This window comes from Ursus americanus, chromosome 1 (genome assembly GCF_024610735.1).
Source record: "Ursus americanus isolate L20-20 chromosome 1, mUrsAme1.1.p, whole genome shotgun sequence".
In the NCBI taxonomy this organism is placed as follows: Eukaryota; Metazoa; Chordata; class Mammalia; order Carnivora; family Ursidae; genus Ursus; species Ursus americanus.
Genome location: NC_142127.1, coordinates 71,756,353 through 71,780,828, shown reverse-complemented (window position 1 = coordinate 71,780,828; position 24,476 = coordinate 71,756,353). Strand labels below are relative to the sequence as shown.

The window sequence follows — 24,476 nt, the reverse complement described above, 5'->3', positions numbered from 1 at the left end:
AAATTCATAGGAGAAAGGGCCCATCTTGTAGGGTAATTGGGACATCTGTACACTAAAAGTTATTCTTTATTCCCCTGAAATCCAAATTTATAGGCATCTTATATTTCATGTACTGAATCTGACAACCTTACCCTCTTTCACCAAAATTTAATTTGGCCTCAAGTATGCATGTACACACGTGCACACACACACACACACACACATACACCTTGATATTTAACGGGATAAAAGAACTGCCCATGTTCATAAAATCAATGCCATTATTACTGTTAGCAATAATGCTAATAACTTACTTCTGAATCATAATATCACTAACTTTATTTTCTCGTATTTTCTGTCATGAGACATCTAACTCCCACTATTAGCAACCCCAGTCCTTTCATGTTACTTCTTTTGAAAGAGAGAAACTGTTAAACTGCCTCTCCTTTCTGTTTAAAGGATTCTTTTCTAGACAGCCAGGAATCATCTCTGAATGTGTTAAGCATCCTTCAACTGTTGGCCTAAGTGCTTAATCAGCTCCCCTATTTCAATAAATATTTATTAAGCAGCTATTATGTACACACATGGGCTGTGTTATACAAATGCGTATATTCCCATCTTAATAGAAAAGGAACAGCCTGAGTTGAAGAAATCTGCGATGTCTGCCCAGCTGAAAACAGGCCCTCAGTCCCCCACATCTTCTGGCATAGCTGTGTGCGACAGACAGTTCACTTTCCTGGCCACCAGCCTGGACTTCCCCTCCTCGGGGGATGTGCCAGAAGCCTCTCTCTCTGCCTCCTTGCCCAGTTAACCAGTGTCAGGCTTCCCTGATCACCTCCCACACCTGTTACACACTCTCAGGACACCACGTACCTTCATCCCATTGCGTATGTTGGTATTTGTATGAGTCTTTAATTAATGTCTTCCTCCGCCTCCCCTTCATTTTAATCTTTGGGATAGGACCCCAGGGGCTAGCTTAGTGTCTAATATAAGTTAGGCAGTCCAGTCAATAAATATTCTGTAATGAAGAAAAAAAGAATGAAGGAAATAAAGATCTTTCTTGAGCACTCGCTACAGGGACTTTTCACGGTGTAAACGAAGTGTGGACTCTCAAGGCTTCCCCTTCAATAGAGCGGGCGCCTCCCGCTGCAGGTCACATCAAATCTTCGTATTAGAAGCACATTTTTACCTTTGAAATCTGGTGGTGGATTTGCTATAATTTCCCATCATTTTCACTCATTGCATATGCAGGGATAAAGTGTGTTCTTCACGGCTCTCATCACTCAGCACTAGGAAGAGCCTGAATGTGAAGTCGGAGGAAAAGGAAAAATAAGGGACAGAAGTGAGGGTGGCAAGGAAGGAAAGTTTAAAAAGAAAGTAATTTAAAAACTCACCTCCCTACCCTATCTTAACTGAATATTTTATTTTCACTAGCTATCTTAGGAATCGAAGGCAAGAAAGGGACTATTTCTAGACGCGTTAATGGCCTCAGATCCCCTTTCCTGTTCTGCAGCTAATTGAGCGTGAGCACTTTTATGTGCACTGGCTGAACTGGACCTTTCTATGAATCTGAAATTGGAAACAGAACTTAAAGATTTTTTAATTTTTTAAAAAAATTTTATTTATTATTTTAAGATAGAGAGCAGGAGAGCACAGGGAGAGTGAGAAGCAGGCTCCCCGCTGAGCGTCTACATGGGGTTCGATCCCAGGACCCTGAGATCATGACCTGAGCTGAAGGCAGACACTTAACCAACTGAGCCACGCAGGCGCCCTGGAACTTAGATTTTGGTTTTTTGTTTTGTTTTGTTTTGTTTTGTTTAAAGATTTATTTATTTATTTATTTATTTATTTATTTATTTATTTATTCGACAGAGATAGAGACAGCCAGCGAGAGAGGGAACACAAGCAGGGGGAGTGGAAGAGGAAGAAGCAGGCTCTTAGCAGAGGAGCCTGATGTGGGGCTCGATCCCACAATGCCCAGGATCACGCCCTAAGCCGAAGGCAGACATTTAACAACTGAGCCACCCAGGCGCCCTGGTAACTTAGATTTTAAATAATCAGTCTAAGATGGCAAATCTACTCTCTCCCAAGAAACCTCTTCTACAAAAAGATGCAGGAGATGCTTATGCCAGTAAACAGGGCTGTAAGTTTAGTTGTTTGTATATGAGACTGATACATTTTAAATACTTGGGTTTTAAGTATTAGGTGTTCTTTTTCAAACAATCTATTCTCCCCAATATGTAAGGTTTAACGCCAGAAGAAGTTGTAAAATTGATCATCTCATTCTTTAATTTATCATTTAAACATGACCACCCTAGATTTTAAAAACAAAACTATTAAATTTCTGCAATTCTTTAAGAGCCATAAAGGTTCTTTAACCAAATACATAATGCACTTGACTTGGACATATAATTCTATGGATAAGTCAGCCAGAGCCTCTTATGAATATTGGAAACAAGCCTAAATAATATCAGTAGGATACATTCAATATAATAAAGACATTATTCAAAGAGTACTCTCAAATGACAAATTCATTCAGAACATTTTAATCAGTTAAATGTTCCCTGGCATTGGTACACATGAATGATCCATCAAGGAATTGAATGACTAATCCACTAAACTTCCCTGTAACCTTTCTCAATCTTTCTTGAAAGCAAAAAGAAGAGTAATTTAAATGAACCAAATGTTTAAAACCTACTGTTTCTACAAAAGGCTACTGAGAAGAACATTTATAGATAGACCCAGCTTTCCAGACTTGCTTTAAAAAAAAAAATCTAAATATATTACATTGAAGCCTTAAATAATGTTTAAAGTTTAATTTAATTTATAGGAATACAGCAGTGAAATGTCATTTTAGTTCTAATTTTAATTACCTGGTCAGTTTAATAACTTATTAGAACAAGACTTTCTGGTCCTATGCATGCACTGAATAATACTAATCACTTCACTTTCAGAAAAGTATCACACATATAAATTAAGCCACAGACTAGGTCAAGTTCCTTTTAATGGATTCTCCAAGGAGGATCTTCAGTTGTGTGCCTGTGGTGGGAAGAGGTCTTAAAGAGCAACTGGAACTCAACAGAAGCCCAACCTTTTCCAACCACAACACTTTTGTAACGGTTTCACCTCCAGTTCAAAAGCGCTATGGGGGGGGGGGCGCCTGGGTGGCACAGCGGTTAAGCGTCTGCCTTCTGCTCAGGGCGTGATCCTGGCATTATGGGATCGAGCCCCACATCAGGCTCCTCTGCGGTGAGCCTGCTTCTTCCTCTCCCACTCCCCTTGCTTGTGTTCCCTCTCTCACTGGCTGTCTCTGTCTCTGTCAAATAAATAAATAAAATCTTTTAAAAAAAAAAAAGCGCTATGGACATATTTGTACAGGTCTGTATAAAGAGTATAAAGTAAGAAGTTATTTGCATAGGCCATATGTTCTTCTGCAAACCACCTAGATGATGACAGAGTGGGCATTAGCTAAAAATATTAAGCATAAGCTGGGCCAAGAAAAAACCCAGGGGAATTACCTGTGATATTAGAATGTGGATGAGGTAAAATAGATCAGTCTTCTATCGTGAGTAGAGAGTCTAAAAGCTAGACGCAAGAGTCTAAATTTTTGGCTATCATGTCCCACGTTACAACTAAACCCACTGAACCAATAAAGGATTCCAGAAAGTAATTCCAAGAGGTGGCAGTTTCAAGGATGGTTTTCATGCCTGGGTCCCATAAGGAACATCACTTTTATTCATTCATTTACCCATTGAGTACAGAACTGTTTAGACCTGTCTTACCTGCTCCCCCCATTATAGATTCATTCCTTCACTACTAGTTGAACCAGTAGATACTAAGTTAGCACAAAATGGTAAGCCCTACCCCTTGTTTTTTAAGCTATAAAGATCCATAAAAATACTAGTAAGTCTTGTAGAGGTCTGCATAAAGATGTTTATTGTAGGGGCACCTGGCTGTCTCAGCTGGTAGAGTATGCAACACTTGATCTCAGGGTTGTAAGTTTGAGCCCCACACTGGGTGTAGAGATTACTTAAAAAAAAAAAATTAAAATCTTCTAAAAAAAGATGTTTATTGTTAAAAAGAAAAAAAGATCTCATGTTGTTAGCTCAAAATAATGGTTGCTAAAATCTTCTTAATGACTTTCTTATGATTATGTGTAATTCATCTAGCATCTAGTATAAACAAAGATTATCCTGTCAATCCCTGAATCTAGAAGGCTGGCTGGCATATACATCTGCTCCTTGAGAATTGGTGGGAGCAGATAACTACCAGAGGCTGATTGGCTTAGGAACCATATGTAGTTCAGATAGAAGCCTGGAAATTGCTTGCAAAGAATAGCTCCCCTTAAGTAGAGATGATAATCAAATGTTTAATAAAGCACATGGCAAGGGAGCAACCAACTGGAACATATGCCCAAACAGAATGGAGGCTGGTTCACAGTAGTACTTTTGGTAACTGCCTGCTGAACCCAGGCCCAGGGATAATGGACTGCCCCTCAGGACACCAGCACACCTTACAGAAAGGAGCAAGCCCAAAGAGCCAAACATTCAAGATCCCACAGCCTGGCCATTGTGCATTCTTATGACCTTTCTAAAGCTACCCAGCTCAGATTCCTCTAATTCCACCTGCATATGAAGCTTTCCAGTAACAATCCCCTCCCCACGAGCTAAGTTAATGGAAACAAGGCCCTATTCCACATAACCTAAGAACATAGAATAGGATGTCAACAGGAGAAACCTATATATACATTATTCACATGCATAAACTGTGATTGTGGCATAATCATAAAACAGAATATTCTAAAGCCATGAACTACAGCTACATGGAACAAAATAGATCAATCTCTCAAACACGATGGGAGCAAAAGGAGCCAGAAATGAAAGAGAATATTCCGTATGATTCCATTTATTCAAAAAAAAAAAATTCCAAAGTAGGAAAAACTAATCTATAGCGTTAGAAGTCAGGATAATTATTTTCATGGTGAGGTAGCAAGGATGCCATAGGGCCTTCTGGGATGTCCTATTTTATCATCTGGGTTCTAGTCACACAGATATGTTTACTTTGTAAAAATTCACTGAGTTGTACACTAATAATATGCATACTTTTCTGTATGTGTGTTAAATTTCAAAAAAAGCTTCTATTAAAATGGCTACATAAACTTCAAAAATACTCCTCAATAAGTGGTGTAACATTGATGCTTCACTGTTTACAGTGTCCTTTCTCATCCGCTGTCTCCACGGCAATCACAATCTTACGTGGTGGACACGTGCAGTAGGAAGGGAATAAACATCACATACTTTATGTAAGTTACTTCATTTTTATCCTTTCAACAGCCCCGTAAGGAGGCTATCATTCCTCTATGAGTTGTTTACACAGCAAGTAAACAGAAAAACCAGAATTCAAACCAAACCTTTCTACCTTCAAAGCCTAAGTTTTGCTAATAAAGTTTGCTGGGTCTATAGGAAATGTAAGGCTCCGAAAAGCTAATTAGCTTAACTAAGTTAATAATTGGCTTAAGTAGCTCAATTATTACTACCCCAGTCTTCTCACTCTCAGATCACGGTCTTTGCAGAACAAAAGTGACTCAGCCTCATGTACCCCCCATCATGCCTATAAAGTCTGATCTCACTGACCACTTGTGGTTAGTGTTAGAGGTGTCTCTATTGTAGAGTTCTAGAGTTAAATAAAGAGGATGTATATAGCACCCAGCTCCTGCTTTTATATTTGTGTAACATAGTGCCTGGCATATAGTAAGCTATCAGTAAATAATTTACTATGATGATTTATATTATAACAGGGTAAATATCCATAAGTCAACCGTAGCCACCATGAGAGCAGAAACCATGTATATTTTTTCACCACTATATACAGATTCTGTACCCAGCTCAGTGCTCAGCATAGAATAGAAGATTAATAAATATTTTCAAATGAGCAATCAAATGAGAACACTAAGACCTTATAAATAGGGACCTAAAAGAAAATTTGAATGGTTCTTTTTAATCAAATCTCCAAAACAAAAACTGAAAGTACTTGAAGTGATAGCTGGTTGTTCCCTAGCTCAACAGTACTGTGGCCTTGAAGAAGTCACTAGTACCTGTCGGCATCAGTTTCCTCATTCAAAAAGTGAGGGTTTAAACCTCTGATCCCTTCAATGTGTAATATATGAGGCCTCCATGACCGCACGAGACCCCAAGAATGGATATTAAATGTCAAAGTACTTCTGATTAAGTACATACTGCTATTATAGCATTACTTTTTCAACTTGGGGCTCACTCAGTTGGCCTGGGGGAGAAGGGAATATTTTTAATGCTACACTGAATCTCATTAGTTTTTTCTTCTAAAACTCTAAACCAAGCAGACATCTCTGCATTCACAAGAATCTGTGGAGTGCAAAGCATTGCAATTATAATGTACTGAACTGGGACAAAAATCAAAGCCTGACTCCTTAACTACTCTGGTATCACCTTTCTTATAGGTAATTTAAGAAACACTATAGGTGCACAAAAAGCTTCTACTTGCAGCATACAATTGTCATCAATTTAATGACAGGTCAAAAGTTACTGAGAATTATACTTTCAGTATTTGAGGTAGAAATTGAGAAAGAAACAAACAGTATTTCTTTGTTATGGATACCATTAGGGCAGCAACGCCCTATGCATCTAATCTATAGAATTCTGTACAGCTGACATTACAATTCTGTACATTTCCATCTGTCCAAATTAAAGAGGCAAGTAACTATAAATTCATACCTACAAGTACGACTGCGACAAAACAGTCTCGCTTAAGTCTATTCCATAACAAAGCTGCCAGTTCCTATCCCAACCTTCCCACCCTACCCTTGACACATCACCTCTCTCTCTCTCTCTCTCTCTCGTTTCCTCTCTCTCTCTCTCCCTCTCTCTCTCTCTCTCTCTCACACACACACACACACACACACACACACACAGACAATCTCTCATACAATATGCACAAACCCTGCTCAATTCCTCTCAAAAAAACTCCCAGGGAAAACTGAATACACTGAACAAGCACTGTTTCTCTCCTGGTCTCAGTTTTCATTTCCTGGGTCCCTCCGTGTCATTCTCCACCACTCCCTCCCAAGTCAGGCCAGCAAACCCTCATAGTTTCTCCTTCATTTGCCTTAACAATATCTGAGCTCTTAGCAGCTAATTTTGTAAAGACTATGACTAATAAGAGTAATATGCATGAAATATTTATATTTTAACACAAGATCACCCTTCATCTAGTGTTACTAGATGCATTATTAATTATAAAATTAAAGGAACCAAAAAAGCCTTCAGTGTACTTTTGGGGGAGAAAAGAGACCCTTCTTGTGTCTCCTGAAATTTCACCCCATGGGGCACAACCTCATCAGACTAATGCAAGGCTTTCTTTCTTCCAGTTTTTTTTTTTTTCTTTTCTTCTCCCCCTCTCTGATGGCTGCACTCTGAAGGCTCCATGAAATGGGAAATGAGGATCAGGAATGACATGCTTCCTCAAACCTATAATGTACCAGATTCAATCCACCTTAGTTAGATTCAAGAAACCAGGTAGCCCTTTCACACATAAAACTGAAGAGACTCAAGTCCCTAGCCTACTGGAGTGGTCTATCTGAAACCGTCAGCATGTGCAGAGCCAAGGAAAGGCCTCTCTTGGGTGTGAATCACGATCATCCAGTGCTGAGAAGAAGCCCCATTAACAAGTGACCATTTCTATTACACACTGTTTCAGAACTGGGAGCGTCTGACATATCAAAGTTCAGCTGCAGGCTAAGAAGGGAAAGTCATCACCTATCTCCTCTGATAATTAGAGGCTGACCTCAGCAGACCACAAGAAACCACCCAGCTGCCATATCCGGACCAGAAAAGAGAGGAAGTGGGAATGGCCTGGCACAGAGGGGCTACTTGGTATTCAGTGAGCATAAATAACTACACTAAGAGAATTTTACAGTTGAGTCTCTTGCAGGTAATAGAATAAGCAATAAAGCAGCCTCTCTCTCTCTCTCTCTCTCTCTCTCTCCCCTCTCACTCTCTCTCCCCCTCCTTCCCTCTCTCAGTGCTAGAATTTGGTATAGGTGCTGAAGACTTTCCTCTGGTGTTCTAATGGGACCCTAACAGCATTAATGCAACCTTAAAAGCAAGCAATGTCCTCCCTTCCTCCGTGCAATTTGGGTTGCTTTACTAGTAAATTGGAGGAGTTAGAAAAACAGGATGTACTACAGCCTGCATTCTGATAACTACCGATTTGTTCAACTGATTATTTTTCTTTGAGAGGAGTGTCATTTTTTTTCTTTTAACTATATTATGTAAGCCTGAAAAGAGTATGCTCACCAAAGAGATTCTGCAAAAGTAAAGTGCAATGCACATAACTAATCTTCACAGGCATTTTTTTTTAATTAACAGACTTTTGGGGGAGCAGTTTTAGATTTACAGAAAAATTGTGCAGAAAGTAGAGTTCCCATATACTCTCTTCCCCACACAGTTTCCCCATTATTAGCATTAGTGTAGTACATTTACCAATGTGTGGTACACAAACCCATATTTATACATTATTATTAACTAAAGGCCATAGTTTACATTAGGGTCCACTCCTTGTGTTGTATAGTTCTATAGATTTCAGCAAATACATAACATCATATATCCACCATTAGAGATATCATACAGAATAGTTTCATAGCCTTAAAAATGCCCTGTGTTCCACCTATCCATCTGTGTCCCCTCCCCCTTGCATCCCCTGTAAACACTGGGTCCATTCTTAGAAGATTCACAAGGGAAAAGAGGAAAGCCTATACCTAAAAATGATAGCACATGAAACTACATCAATACTATAAAGAAGGCTGAAGTTATAAGTGCAAACAGAACATAATGACAACACATTTGCACCAGAAGACAAAACTTAATATTTGTAATTTATTAAAGTCATAGATATATGTCACAAGTGAAGTCTTCAGAGTTCCAATGAACTCATTTAAAACCTGAAAATTATGGGGCAAGTATTAAGAGAATGTTTTGAGAAATGATAGCATAATACCTTGTTTCTGAGTGCAGATGATGATACTCTTCTCCACTAGTACTCTGCCTGGGCAGGGAAACCAGTCCCCAGCACACATCCACTCTGAGTGACCATATACGTGAAAGAGAAAATGGCTTAAATCTCACTCTAAAATAAATTTAAAAATTAGGCCTTCACAATTAAAACAAACTAAAAGTATAAACAAATCAGACAGGAAATTATTTATTCCAAGGAAGATCAAACTTACCAGGAACAAGACTATTTCTAGTATGAACTTTATCTTCAATTTAGGCATACCTTACTAAATTTGAAATATTTTCTGATATACTTAATTTAGGTTTTAGCTGTTCAAAGCTAAATAATACTTGGGTAAATTTCATGGAAATTATGAGCTATTCTAATTGATCTGTGTTTCTCCATCAGAAAAGCTTCCAAAGAAAGCATATGATATATCCCCAAGTATAAAGTGATCCCAAAAATAAAGCAATCTTCCCCATTTCCCACTGAGAAGACTTGAAAAAAATGTGTTTACATTAATCCAAATATACAAACTTTTTTTTAAAGATCTATTTATTTGCTTTTCCCAAGAGTCAGATGCTTTAACCAACTGCACCACCCAGGCACCCCCCAAATACAAAAACTTTTAGGAATACATATTGCATACAATGTTTGTAATAGGATGCTAAAATAGAATTAACTAAGGGGCGCCTGGGTGGCTCAGTCAGTTAAGCCTCCATCTCTTGGTTTTGGCTCAGGTCATGATCTTGGGTTCATGAGATTGAGCCCCGCATTGGGCTCCATGCTCAACTGGGAGTCCGATTGAGATTCTCTCTTTCCCTCTGCCCCTCCCTCCCCCAGCTCACACATGCACGCATGCTCTCTCTCTCTCTTTCTCTCTAAAAAAAAAAACCCAAAAAACAAAAAACTAACTAATTCAGTCCCAGTTTCTAAAGTCCCTAAACCAGAGCTAATATATTCCAGAAAGAGGTGTGAGATCACTAAGCAAGACCTGGAGTTTCATGGCTTTACCCCTTTTCCACAGCCACAGGAGAGCATAAAAGGGCAGGTGATTGGAAAGCAAAAGATACATGGAGAAAACTGTTTGTGTGTTGAGAGCCTCATCCTCCCCACGAGAAGGAGGGGTCAAGGAGGGACTTGCCCCTCGCTTCAAGTTTAGGGTGAGCAATTTCAACAGAACTACTTAGAGCAACATTATGTTTCCTGGATGTGGTGGAATGGCAACTGACACACACCAGAGAATGCGAAGGGCAAGAGGCTGGCTGAAGTAGCCTGGGGCAGCAAAGGAGGGTTGTAGTCTGAGAATTAACTGCAATCCAAAGATATGAAGAAGGTCTTGTGGACCAAATGGGAATGCCACACAGGTGCTGGACATCTTGCTTACCCATTCATATCCATCCTTCACCTTTAACCACCCTGCTCTGTGCCCTGAGGGCTGACCTCTGTAGACTGCATCAACCAGGCTTCAAGATAGGGCTGGCCAATGAAAGGTACCAGCAAGAAATCAGAGCAAGGGAAGAAGGAGAGGATGGGCTATGTATTTCTCCATTTCCCTCCCTACTGGCTGAAAGTTAATGGAGGCTCAAGTGAAACCCATAGGTCCTGCTGGGCAGTCCTCTCCTGTGACTATAGCTGTGTCCAGGCTGCCACCACTCCAACCCCTTGTCCGCTAGGCCCAGGGGCAATAATGGCTCTACACTGTTAACAAGGGGTGCTTCACATCCTATACTTGTGTGCCATAAACCTGCCCACACCTCACCAAGCTTTTCTGGGTCCCTCCATTAGAGTGTGCCGTCTAGGTCCTTCTCAGATCTTGATGATACAGCACCCAGGGGCCAGCATGAGGTCACCTTCAATCCTATCCAAAGATGCTTATGCTCAACAACAAAAACACAACCCAATCCAAAAAGGGGAAAAGGACTTGAATAGACATTTTTCAAGGAGGATATACAAATGGCCATTAATAGATGCTCAACATCACTAGTCACTAGGGAAATGCAAATCAAAAATCAAAACCACAATGTGATAGCACTTCACATCTATTAGGATGGCTATTATCAAACAACAAAAACAATAACAACAGAAAAGAACAAGTGTTGGTGAGGACCCCTTGAGCATTACTGGTGCACAATGTCAAATGTGGAAGACAGCATGGCAGCTCCTCAAAAAACTACACACAGAATTACCACATGTTCCAGCAATTTTATATATGGCATATACTCAAAAAAGTGAAAGCAGAGAGTTGAACAGATATTTGTATACCCATATTCATAGCAGTATTATTCGTAACAGCCAAAAGGTGGAAGCAACCAAAGTGTCCATCAACATCTGAATGGATAAACAAAATGTGGTATATACATACAACAGAATATTATTCAGCCGTAAAAAGGAAGAAACTTCTATCACATTCTACAACATGAGTAAACGAGGACATTATGCTAAGTGAAATAAGCCAGTTCCAAGGGGCCAAATATTGTATCGTTCTTCTTATATGAGGCACCTATGGTCATCAATTCATAGAGACAGAAAGTAAAATGGGTGGGGGGTGGCAATAGGGAGTTAGTATTTAATAGGTACACAGTTTCATTTTGGAAAGATGAAGAAGTTCTGGGTAGGTATGGTGGCAATAGGTGTACCACAGTGTGAATGTATTTAAAGCCACAGAACTGTATACTTAAAAATGATTGAAATGATAAGCAGGTGAGGGGCCTCAATGAAAGGAACTATGGGTGTATGGCCAGAAGCCTAGGAGATGACCAAAACAGCTTGAAGGACCAGCCTGAAGAAATGCTTTCACCATGTAAGAAAATTACAGATGAGTGATCCCCAATGATGGAGAGATTTCCAGAACCCACAGAAGATAATCCATACTTTCCTGCTCCAATCTCTTCTCTCTGATTACACACCCCACTGTGCTGCAAGGTTAGCAAGCTGAGAGAAGAAAAGAAATAGAAGTGCTGAATGAAAAAGAGAGAAGCTTCTCAGCACATCTCCCCCTACAGCGGACAGTTTGCAGCAGCTCTGCACCGGCAAAAGGAGAGCTTTAACTTCAATAGAATTTGAGGTCTGGAATAAACACCTGGATTGGACATACGAGTTACTAAGCAGAGACTGTGTTTCATAAACTTCCAGAGGAAGTCAAAATGACTGGAAGAGTCATAAGGTTATCTCTAAACTTCAAACAAGAACAAGAAGAATAAATTGAAAAGAACAGTGAGTGACAAAATTCAGTTGCTTTATGATGACTGTCCATGATTAATACTTGTTCAAGCCTAATGGTTACATGATTAATTTAATTGTTCATATTTTAAAACACACATCCTATGAAATTAAATGTTAATTTTGGAATAGTTCAAATTTCATGAAACCATTTTATCCAGACTCTCCATTTCTACCTAAACTTTAAGTCATCAGAGTTTTCCAAAAAGCACATCTTCACATCTGTCTCAATGCTAGAAAAACAACATTTTCTGAATCTACCCTTACTGGAAATTTTATTACAAGCCATGAGTTTGCAGTCATATTAAGTTAGGGAGCTGTTTCCCTTTTGTCCTGAGGGTATATTTGTGATGTCCACAACATAAATACCTACTATATGGCTTTAAAAGGCACATTTAAAATTATATCCAGCACCTGCCATTGCAAACTCATGCCTCCAGGAATAATAACAGAAAGTGTATTAAATTTCCTTGCCTCCTTTTTTACCCATCATGTCAGCATACCTCTATGAGCAAATAAAAATAGCACTGATTGAGGTCATTGCAGTGTAATGTGCCGTCCCCAAATAGTACTTTGCTGTTCCAAATAAGATAATTGAGTGAGTGCCCTGTAACATGAGAGGCTTTATAAGGACTCCAATATAAGGTGACTCCCATAGGCATATACAGAAACTAAAAATAAAATAACATTCCAGACTCAATACTGTCTTTAGCAAAATATGATTCTCCAACTGTAATCTGCTCCTGATAGGCATTCCCCTGTACATTTGCCCCTGGTCTGGTACACTGGTCTCTGCACATCCTATGTTACGCCTTGGAGAGTCTCCAAGTGAACTCCAAATGAGAGTCTGGGGAGTTATTTCTCCTTAGGAAGGTCTGGATTCTCTCCCGAGCAAACTGTCTTCTAAACTGCAACTATTAACAAAGGCATTTTACAGACTCGATCGAGAGTTATCCATTTCTAAACACTGTTTAATGTATACCATAATCTTGGCACTGAGCTCCCTTGGTCAACTATGGAAACCATATCTTCAAAATGCAAGTTTCTAGCCTGGGAGTCAAGGTCCTTCTACCCTGTCCAGCTCTCTTCCACTCTGCCAGGAAGTTCATGTACTTCTGTCACATTTGTCTCTTTATATCTCTCTGCCACCAGGCCTATGTTCTCCCACAACCCCTCTTTAAAGAAGCTTCTACTGGGATGCCCGGGTGGCACAGAAGGTTAAGTGTCCCAGTCTTGGTTTCAGCTCAGGTCATGATCTCAGAGTCTTGAGATGGAGCCCTACATCAGGCTTCACAGTCTGCGTTCAATGCGGAGTCTTCTTAAGATTCTCTTCTTCCTCTGCCCCTTCGCCCCTCCCTGTCTCTCTCTCAAATTAATATAACTTTAAAAAAAAATAGCTTCTACCATTTCTTTGATATTTCAAATCCTACTCATCCCTCAAGGTCTAGTTCAAATCCCTAGTCCTCATTCCTTAAAAAGTCTCCATATCAAACCAGGAGAAGTAGAGTCTCTTTCCCTAAATGGCCAAAACATGGACTCACATGGGCTTGTCTTATATAAAATGTTTCCTGTCTTCCTATCTTAACTCCCCAACTAGGTTGAGAGAAACCCAAAGGCAGGGACCAATGATTCCATCTTTGGATATTCCCCACTATTTAGTGTGGTTCCCTACACATCGCAAGTTGTCATAAACAATTATTGAATGAATGAATAACAACAAGTACAGCAATCATAACTATCTGGAAATATATACATCTAACATTTGTTTTATGGATTTTAAAGGTCCATTCAAAACGAGAATGTCAACTATTCCCTGTTTATTATAGTTATTTTTGGCAAGTCCCCCAGTTAGTTGCTTCACTCAATAGAATGTAATTTATCCCTTTCAATTTAAACTATATAATCCATCCTAGAAATTACACTTCAGAAAAAATAAACGATAAACACTGTGCTTCACTCAACCCATTTGTATACCTGACACCCTTTCTTATCACTGTGTAGCTCTCACCATCAATTCCTTTAAACTGCCTACACTCCCTCAGCCTCTTCAGATTCCTCCTGTGATAGTGTGCCAGTCTGCCCCAGCCCACACTTCTCTTTCTAGTCTCTCAGTATTTACCCACAATTACTATTACCTATAGTTGTCCCTCTGCCCTGTTTCTCTTCAACATACACTATTGCCTAGCATGAGGCCTTCCACAAAGGATGCATTGATCATATGCCTGATGATGCTTCCACCACACTCAAGGAAAAAAAGATACTTCTGCTTCTAAAACTGAAACTCGCTCTCTACCAAATCCATTCAAAATGCACCTTCCACAGATGGTAACTAGACTTATTGTGATTATTTCACGATGTATCCAAATCTCAACTAATATAACGTTATATGTCAATTACACTTCAATTAAAAAAACACACCCTCTAACCAACTTCTCCAGTATAAGAAAATAAACTTCATTCATTCAATTTGCATGACCTTGTTTTTTGAACTGAATGCTACAAACCAGTCTGATAAAATATTTGAAATCTGGCTCACAGAGCATAAATCTAAATATAGTAGACCCTCACTAAACACTATCAAGTTATTAAAAAGCATGCATCATCTCATGATTAATTATTATCCCCTTGCCGTTCCGTTATTCTTCAGTAATAATGAGTAATACGAACATGGTACCAGAGAGCCCAAGGGCTCCATCTGAGATAAACAAGGTCTAATCTTGGGGCTGCCAAATTACCTTACTGCTTGAAATTTAATTTCCTCATTCCCTCATTCACAAAGTGAGTATTCTAGTCTAGACCAGTGGTCACACATTCAAATGCCTCCACGAGCCAGATAAGTACTATAAATGATGGAAGCAGGGGATGGCTGGGAAGACAAGAGAGCATGAGAAACTGATGGAAACTGGAAAGCAGATGCCGGCTCCAAAGGAGGCAGGTGTTTCAGCATTTAAATCCACCCTATTGCCATGTAGGAGTGCAGGGCCAATATGGCCAAATCTTCTGACTTGTCTAAAGAAGCTGGAAATCAGGACTTATTTATGTTATTAATCAATAGCTAATTCCGTGTATTTTTTAAAATAAAACCATGTATAGGCTGATATCCTATAGGCTAAGGCAAATATATCTGCAGGCCAAATGAGACCTATGGGCCAATATTTCACAACTGTAGGTTCAGATGATCTTTCTTTCTAACAGGAAATTCTCTATGTTCTCTTCTCTAGATTATCTTTTATAAACTAATCGGATTTTCTATTTTACCTATTTTTCAATAAGCTTGCCAGAGAAGGAACATCAGACAAAATGACATGGTAGAGCAAACACAAGCTATGAATTCAGAAGACAAATTCAGGGCCCTCCTTTATCCTTCACAGCTATATGGCTTTGGGCAAGTGGCTTAACTTCCTGGGACCTGAAGTCTTCATCATCTGTAAGAGAGGGATCATTCCAGTCCTTCTAACATGAATGGTGATGGTAATATTTGAGTAAAATTGTGAAAATGGAAGCACTTTGTAAATTTTAAACATTGAACAGCTTTCAGGAGTGTGTACTGTCTAACTTCCCAAAGATCAATTCAGGACAAAAAAAAACAGATTTTGAGAGTAGCCGAGTATAACTTATTGTGATAAATGAGACATACTTCTCAGAACTTCCAGTAGAGGCTAACAATAGTTCTGATGTTAAATCTATCAAAAATACTAAATTAAGTGGAAGGTAGTTTCAAACCTTCAGGTACTAAGAACCACACACAGACTTACCAATTTTGGCTCACCCCAGCACTTGGAGAATCCACTTCAACAACCAGGTAAAATCCACTCAATTCAGGGTCTCAGATACCTAATGGCAATCCTGTAATTCAGGTCTTAGAATGATACACAAAGATCTGTTGAGAATGACTAAATCCACACTGTGTAATCAGAGCTCTGAACAATTTCCATAGAAATGGGCTGATAAAGGACACCATATGGTGAGATCTGATATCAGTACCTAGTTCCTCCCCACTCTGAAACTGAATCATGAGAAGAATTTCAGTTCCACCTAAATCCCCATCTGTAGGGTTTGGATTTGTTATTCCCAAGTGTTTCAGGAGACCTCACCACTAATCACAGATAATCCTTAGACTTCTCTGGTTAACTCTGGGAATAGCCAAGTTATACTATATTCTACTCCCCATGGCACCTCACTTAAAGTGGATCCTCCCACTTGCCCAAACCATAACACTTCATAATATCACTTAAGTAATCCCCTGACAACAGCTTAGACCAGGGGTTGGCAAACTTTCTGTAAAAGATCAGACAGTAAATATTGCAGACTTCATGGGCCGTGGGGTCTCTGTTGAGTGCAAAAGCAGCCGTGGACTACATCTAAATGAATGAATGAATGTGGCTATGCTGCAATGAAACTACAGTTACCAAAATGGCAGAAGGCCATGGTTGGCCAACCACTGGCTTAGCATATTTTCTTCATTCTGTGAGTTATATTCAATATCAGATAATACCAAACTTTTTTTTTTTTTTTTTTTTTTTGAGAGAGAGAGAGTAGGAGTGGGGCAGGGAGGAGCAGAGGGAGAGGGAGAAGCAGACTTCCTGCTGAGCAGGGAGGCCAACATAGGCTCGATCCCATGACCCTGGGATTATGACCTAAGCCAAAGGCAGATGGTTAAGCGACTGAGTCACCAGGTGCCTTGACAGTATCAAACTTTTGAAGGAGAACTATTTTTATGAAAAAGGATGCCAAGTGAAACTAACAAAACACTGAAAGATGCTCTACATAATGGATTTCACTTTCTTCACAAAGCAACCTTAGGAGGTAGTTATTTTGCTCCCCATTTTATAAGTGAAGAAACTGAGATGTAGAGCAAGCTTAATTAACTGGTTCAAAGTTACGTAGCTAGTAGGTGATAGAGCCAGGATTTCATCCTAGGTTTCTCTGACCCTATTTGCCTTCCACCAAAGCACCCAGCTGCCCGTGTGGTATACTCAGGAATTTCTGAATGCCTCCAAAAATTCCTGAGCTAATCTGAGATATGGATATTCATTCAACTTTCATTAGAGAATGTTCATAATGAAGGTGAATATTTTAAAAATTTTAGCTGAAATGAGCCATGCTTTAATAAAACAAGAATACTAAGGCTGAATTCCATACATTATCCATTTATTTCCAATTAGGCCTGTAAAATTTTATTTACAAACACTTTTGTGGAAGAAGCCAATGAAGTAATAACAGGACCACTTCTAATTTTTCTAGATAAGATAAATCACTTTTCTGGTATTTTCACTGGGTCTTCTCACTCTCTTTGAATAAACAGTGTCACTCGAAATATGTTTTGCCTTTTTTTGCACTGAAGTTTGAAATACAAATCAATTTTGCAAATCTAACAAAGTCAGTATCATGGACCACCCAGAAGATAACCATTAAAAGGAAAGAAACCCATTATTAAAAAATCCAAATATTTATCAGGAAGAAAGAATGAACATGATACTCTTTCTATTGAGGATCTGGTAAAATATATTTAAATAGATTTTTTAAATCTATTTTCTTAATATTGAAGATGTTTTCAATAAATTTTAGTTCATCATTTGTAAAATCCAACCTACTGGCTTTGGTTTCTAAGGAAGTAATATACCCTAACTTTTTGGAAATCAGAGCCAGTTACTGTCGAAAGTTTTGTAACATCTGAACATTACCATTTTAGGTGCTAAGAAAAATGAGTTTCAAATGTTTTTAAGATAACCAAATTTTTCTAACTATAAATTACCATAAGTGGTAAATGTAAAATTAATAAAGTAATTTGAAAGAGTTTCTTTGTCTTCTAATCAGTAATACGCCTTAAGCTACTGAAACATAGAAAGTAAAACATGTTGAAACAAACCATTAAAACATGTTTAGACTTTCAAGAAACTGGAAAGTACCCATTTTCCACAGATCCGCTTAATCACTACACTAATAAAAACAAATCTAAAAAGTCCTTCAGCAAAGCAAGATTTGTGCTTTGATAACCAACTGGATGAAGCTTAACATAAATACCACTGGTAGTTGTGTTTCAGTTATGCTCCCCTTGAAGGGACAGTGAAGATGCAACTGATAATGTAAAATCAAAACCCTGAGAAACATAGTCGAACTTTTAAACAAGAGAATGCCGGTGTTTAATGCTGTGTCATGGTGAAAATACTATGCTTTATTCATCCTCTGTATTCCTTTGTGCATTTTGCAGATCTGCCTATTATTTAAAAAGTAGACGCATAGAGACCTGGAGTGTAAGCTGGCAGGAGCCCCTGGATCCAACCTACAAAATAGCCACATTTCTATTTTCAGAGAACAATGGTAATTCCAGCTCCATCCCTACAGGCCTCATACCGGCTTTGATCCCTTTGAAATAGTGTCCTTTTATCTTCTTTCTATCTTCAGTGCCTAACACAGAGTCTGGCAATAATATAGTAAAAACAACAACTAATATTAATTCTATCCTTTCCATATGCCAGGTTCTGTGCCAATAAGTCTTTTACAGAAAATGCTTATATCAGCCTCAGACAACCTGATATGGCTAAGTGAATTTTAAATAAATGAAAAAAAAATACATTAACATATATATTTGTAATCATACTTTAAATGAAATGAGTTCATTCTTGCAAGAGGCCTCTCAGCAAGTCAACTTATAAACCTGAGAGACGATTTACACTGCAAATAATCACTCCCCTCCTGACCTCGTCATTTGCGCAGAAGTGTAATGGGGAAGGAATATATCTTTTAAATGATGAACTAAAATCCATTCTATCAAAAATGGCTGATTTGTGGGGTCTCTGGGTAACTCAGTCGGTTGAGCGTCTGACTACTGATTTCAGCTCAGGGTCATGAGATTGAACCCAGCATTGGGCTCCGAGCTCAGCATGGAGTCTGCGTGGGATTCTTTCTCTCCCTCTCCCTCTGCACCCTACTCCGCGTGCTTGCCCATTCTCTCTCTCAATAAAATCTTTTTAAAAAATGGTTAATCAGGGGCACCTGGGTGGCACAGCGGTTAAGTGTCTGCCTTCGGCTCAGGGCGTGATCCTGGCGTTATGGGATCGAGCCCCACATGAGGCTCCTCTGCTATGAGCCTGCTTCTTCCTCTCCCACTCCCCCTGCTTGTGTTCCCTCTCTCGCTGGCTGTCTCTATCTCTGTCGAATAAATAAATAAAAAATCTTTTAAAAAAAATGGTTAATTTGCAAACCAATTTTTTATATTTCCTCCTTAAACTTAAACAGCCGCTTAACTAAAAGAAAGATCATACCTTAAAGTTTAGACAAAACAATTAATGGAGAAATATTGATATTTAAAAGGCTTGGATCAACAAATTGTTGAGGCTCTTCTTTTCTTAAGAGAAGCCAGTTGACTTGTAGCTAAGGATGGAAGCAAGGTCATGCAAGGCTCCCACCCTGGCTTGTAGTATCCTGTAATATATACTGCAGTATCCAGTCATCTGGGTCACAGCTACTCTCTCAACAGCTCAGGCTACCTCATGTTAATATCACAAAAGAAAGCAAAACAATGGTAAAGCCCACTTAATATATGAAGTGGTATATGAAAGTTTATACATGTAAGAGTCCCATAACTGATTATTACCCAGAAAGTTCAGTAGTTTTCAAACTTTAAAGATCTATAAACTATAGACTATATGCTACAGACTATAAACTATAGACTGTATCCATATTTATAGTCCTCTAAAATTCTAGAAACAAAATTTGGGCTAAACTGCAGGAGAGGTCCAAGAGTTGGCCAAGTACCCAATGAAGCAGAGAAAAAGAAAGATATCAAAAAATAGGAAACATTTAATTTCTTAGAAAGCATGGGGGAGAGTTTTTTATTATTATTGTGGTAAGAACAGTTAACATGAGATCTACCTTCTTAAATTTTTAAGTGCATAATACAGTATTGTTAACTACAGGCATGGTGTTGTACAACAGATCTCTAGAACTTACTTATTTTGTATAACTGAGACTTTATACCCATTGGATATACCCCCCCCCCATTGCTCCTTCCCCCAGCCCCTGGTAACTACCATTCTACTCTCTGCTTCTACAAATTTAGCTATTTTAGGTACCTTATATAAGTGGAATCATGCAGTATTTGTCCTTTGTGACTATTATTTCATTTAGCGTAATGTCTTCTAAGATCATCCATATTGTCACATATGACATAATTTCCTTTTTTTTTAAAAGGCTGAACAATATTCCATCATATGTATATACCACATTTTCTTCATTCATTCATCCATTGAATTTAGGTTGTTTTCATGGGGGAGGTTTAAAGACAGTTGAAAGTATAGCTTTCCTTATTGTCTGTCAGCAAATTCCTAACTCTTCTCTGGCATTATGCACTTAAAATTTGCAAAGTGTTTGGACATCAATGGAAGTGGAAATAATGTGAAAATAGGAAGCCAGAAAGATACTAGAAATATATTGGGCCCCTTAATGTCCATTGTCTTTTTATCTTGTCAGTTTTAGACTTAAAGATATACTATGGACTGAAAGTTTGCGCCCCCCCCCCCACCCAAATGCCTAGGTTGAAGCCCTAACTCCACTTTAACTGTATTTGGAGATGGAGTTTTTAATGAAGTAATTAAGGTTAAAGGCAATCATAAGGGTGGGGCCCCAATCTCAGATGATCAGTGTCCTTATAAGAAAAGACACCAGAAATCTCACTTGCTCACTCTCTCCACATGCACACACCAAAGACCCTGTGAGCACAGAGGGAAGGCTGCCATCTATACCCCAAAGAAAGAGCTCTCACAAGACACTAACTCTGCTAGCACCTTAACCTTAGATTTCCAGCACCTAGAACAGTAACAAAATAAATTTCTGTTGTTTAAGTCACCTCGTCTATGTTATTTTGTTATGGCAGCCCAAACTAATAAAATATATATGTAAATTCTACAGATAAAAGCACACCACTTTTAATAAAAATTCAGACAAATATTGTTTCATTAATTTGGTAAGCCAAATAGAATAACATGCATTTTTACTTTCCCATAGTTAAATACAATTGTCCATATAAATTAAGCCATTGCTCCTTAAGACAAAACAATATAATTAAATTTAAAATTTACAACTATATGACAAAGCCTCTTATTTAAGTTAAAATGATCAAAATCTATAGATAAGATTACAAATGCAAAATGCTAGGTAAATTTGAAAGTCTACCAAGAAATGCTATCCAGAATCCCATTACTTCAAGGCTGTGACTTTGGAAAGAATTGGCCTTTTCCCATTTGTAAACTGAGGCAACTGGATTAGAGTATATCTTCTCAGCTTCTTTCCTGTAGTATGGTACTAATTTTCAACATGCCCCTCATCTGTGAGGTCTTTCCACATGGATTTATTTTACCGATTATTATAGATAAATTCATTTTGGAAAGTGGAATCTCCTTTCTGAAACAGACAGACATTTCAGACCCTTAATGAACTTCCTCTCTGCCTTTAGGCATCATGGTCTCATCAAAAACTCTATCTAAGGGGCGCCTGGGTGTCTCAGTAGGTTGAACACCAGATTCTTGATTTCGGCTCAGGTCATAATCTCAGGACCCTGAGATAGAGCCCCAAGTCAGGTTGCACACTCAGCACAGAGTCTGCTTGTCCCTCTCCCTCTCCTCTCCCTTCTCATCTGCCCCTCCCTCTCTCTCCCTCCCTCTCTCTCACTCAAAAATAAGTAAATAAAATCTTAAAAAAAAAAAAAAACCCTCTGAGAACGGGAAGGAAAATAAAAGGTATTTCCAACAACTAGTCCTCAGAGTTGCCCTAAATGGTTGACAAGGAATAAAAGTTATGTGGCAATATGATTTCTTTGCAAAATATCTATATAGCTGAGGGAAAAGATGAATAAAAAAAGGGATGACTTATCACTGCTTGTTCTTGAGAACTTTCTCATTAAGAATGTAATCTGAGCAGGTAAAGCAGACATACCTCTATGATTTTTCTGTTTTTGTTAGTGTTTCTAAACTTGGTCCACTTTAAAATCAGAATCATTTCTCCATATTTGTTTTCATATAATTTCCCTGATGATCTTTGTCATACATTAGTGCTTAGAAAGGTAAGGTGTAATTCCCCAATCCCCACCCACAGGAGCAAAGTGGGTGATTTAACGTAAATTGGAAGATCATTTGCCCTAACCTTACATTGTACCGGAAGAACTACTGCTGGTTTGATTGACTGTAGGTGGATAGAGATGCAGTGTATTTGAAGGCTAGTGAGTATAAACTTCAATGCTTAAGAAAAGCATTTTGTTATTTTAGCACTAAAAAAAAGAAGGTTTTTAATTTACTTGAACTGTGCATAGAACATCCCTCCTCCAGATCTCCCGATGGCTGGCTCCTTCACAGTTCAGCTCAAATGTAACCTCTGAGAGCCTTTTCTAACCATTCTAACCAAAGTACTGAACTACCACCTCTGAGTCACTTGTTTCTGTATTACCCTATTTAATTTCCCTCATAGAACTTATTACCACCTACCTTGTAGGATTTTGTGAGGATTAACATTTTAAATTCATGTTAAATGCTGAGAACAGGGCCTGACACATAATAAAAACTCTGGAGTATTAGCTATTATCAGTTATTATCTTGTTTAGTTACATTCTTATTATTCCCCCATTGTCATTTTCACTGCTGTATTTCTAGTATCTAGGACACTGCCAAGTACATAGAAGATGCACAATAAATTATTTACTAAATGACTTAATGACATTTTTCAATTACTCATGATTAAGGCAAAGCTGAGTGAACTCACATACTCATTGTCTCACGTTAAATGAAATTTTTATGTACAAAAGAATGTGATAGGATAACAGATGGAATAATGAGTCTGTGTCTTTAAGAAGGAACCAAGGCATATCAACAGATAATTACGTTACAATTTAGTATGGAAACAAAAGAAAGTACCTGGTAAGTTCAGAAATCTCCCTGCCCAGACATCAACTGCCTTTTGCTTATTGGAACCCCCTAGAAATTTACTTCACCTGAGCTCTTAATCCACATATCCCAGGGAACGTGTCCACTCAGATATCTTAGAGGTACATCAAAACTAAACTCATACTACTCACCTGGCCTTCTCTTTTTTGTTTCCTATCTCTGTGGATGTTCACATACCTACTGTGTCACTCAAGACAGAAATATGGGCATTATTCTATTTTCTTCCACTTTTTGCATTCCACCACCTCTAATCAGGCACTAAGTATTTCTTTCTAATGCTTCAGGGGGTTTTCAAATTTGATCCCAACCAATCCTTTTACATTGTCATTTTCTTGTACTTTTCCCCGTACAGCCTCATACAGCCCATATCTAAAGACTGGGTGTTATATATAAGTGATGAATCACTAAATTCTATTCCTGCAACTAATATTACACTATATGTTACTTACTAGAATTTAAATAAAAACTTTATTGTATTTTTTTAAATACAATAAAATAAAGACATATGTTATATACCAGCATTTTTTATCACCTGGATTTCAACATAAGAATGAATGAATGAATGAATGAATGAATGAATGAATGTTACAGAAAAGGAGCCACTCTCTTAGAATGGCAGGAAAAGTCTCACAGACAAGGTGATATTCGAGCTGGTCTTAAATGACCAATGGGAATTGGTAAGGGTAAGAAATGAGGATGATATTTCAGGCCTCAGAAGATCATGAGGAAGGCAACTGGGAATTTAAAGGGAATTTAAAGTCCCATAAGTGAATTTGGACTTACTTTTAGAAACAACAGAGAATCAGAAAATGTGTATAAGCAGAGAAGTGGCATCACCTGATTTGTTTGAGGTAGAGACAACTCTGCTGTGGACAGATAGCAGTAGGAAGAAACTAGTGGCAGAGAGAGGTGGTGAGCATCAGAAATGAGGTACCAGAAGTGTGAATGGAGAGAAGGAGATAGATTTCATGGGCATTTTAAAGGTAAGATCAATATAGTTAAGTGATGCTTAAAAAAACTGGGTACCCCAATGTTAACTTCATAATATTTATTTAAATCTTTTTTGCTATGTTTTTTAATTGAAACACTGTATTAAAACTGAAAAGACAGGGGCGCCTAGGTGGCTCAGTCAGTTGAGCATCTGACTCCGTTTCAGCTTCAGTTGTGATCTCGGGGTCATGATCTCAGGGTCATGGGATCGAGCCCTGCATTGGGCTCCATGCTTAGCATGGAGTCTGCTTGTCCTTCTCCCTCTGCCCCCTCCCCACTGCTTGCACTGTCTCTCCCTCTCTCTCTCAAATAAATAAATAAATA

General features: G+C 38.5%; 1 protein-coding gene across 14 annotated transcripts in view; it reads right to left on the bottom strand.

Moving 5' to 3' along the window:
- The window catches only part of PLCL1 (phospholipase C like 1 (inactive)), a 335,124-nt gene that overhangs the window by 142,753 nt on the left and 167,895 nt on the right, over positions 1 to 24,476 (bottom strand). For 4 of the 14 annotated variants that reach the window (XM_087862349.1, XM_087862361.1, XM_087862357.1 and 1 more), the window contains 2 exons: positions 1,169 to 1,279; positions 853 to 997 (listed from right to left, as the gene is read on the bottom strand). The exons of 6 other annotated variants lie outside the window; for them this stretch is intronic. In XM_087862349.1, coding sequence (XP_087718475.1) covers positions 853 to 858 — 6 coding nt within the window. In that variant the 5' untranslated portion in view covers positions 859 to 997; positions 1,169 to 1,279. Of the gene's footprint in view, positions 1 to 852; positions 998 to 1,168; positions 1,280 to 15,983; positions 16,718 to 24,476 lie in introns of those variants that run through there. 4 more of the 14 variants (XM_087862364.1, XM_045806405.2, XM_087862350.1 and 1 more) reach the window with 3 other exon arrangements.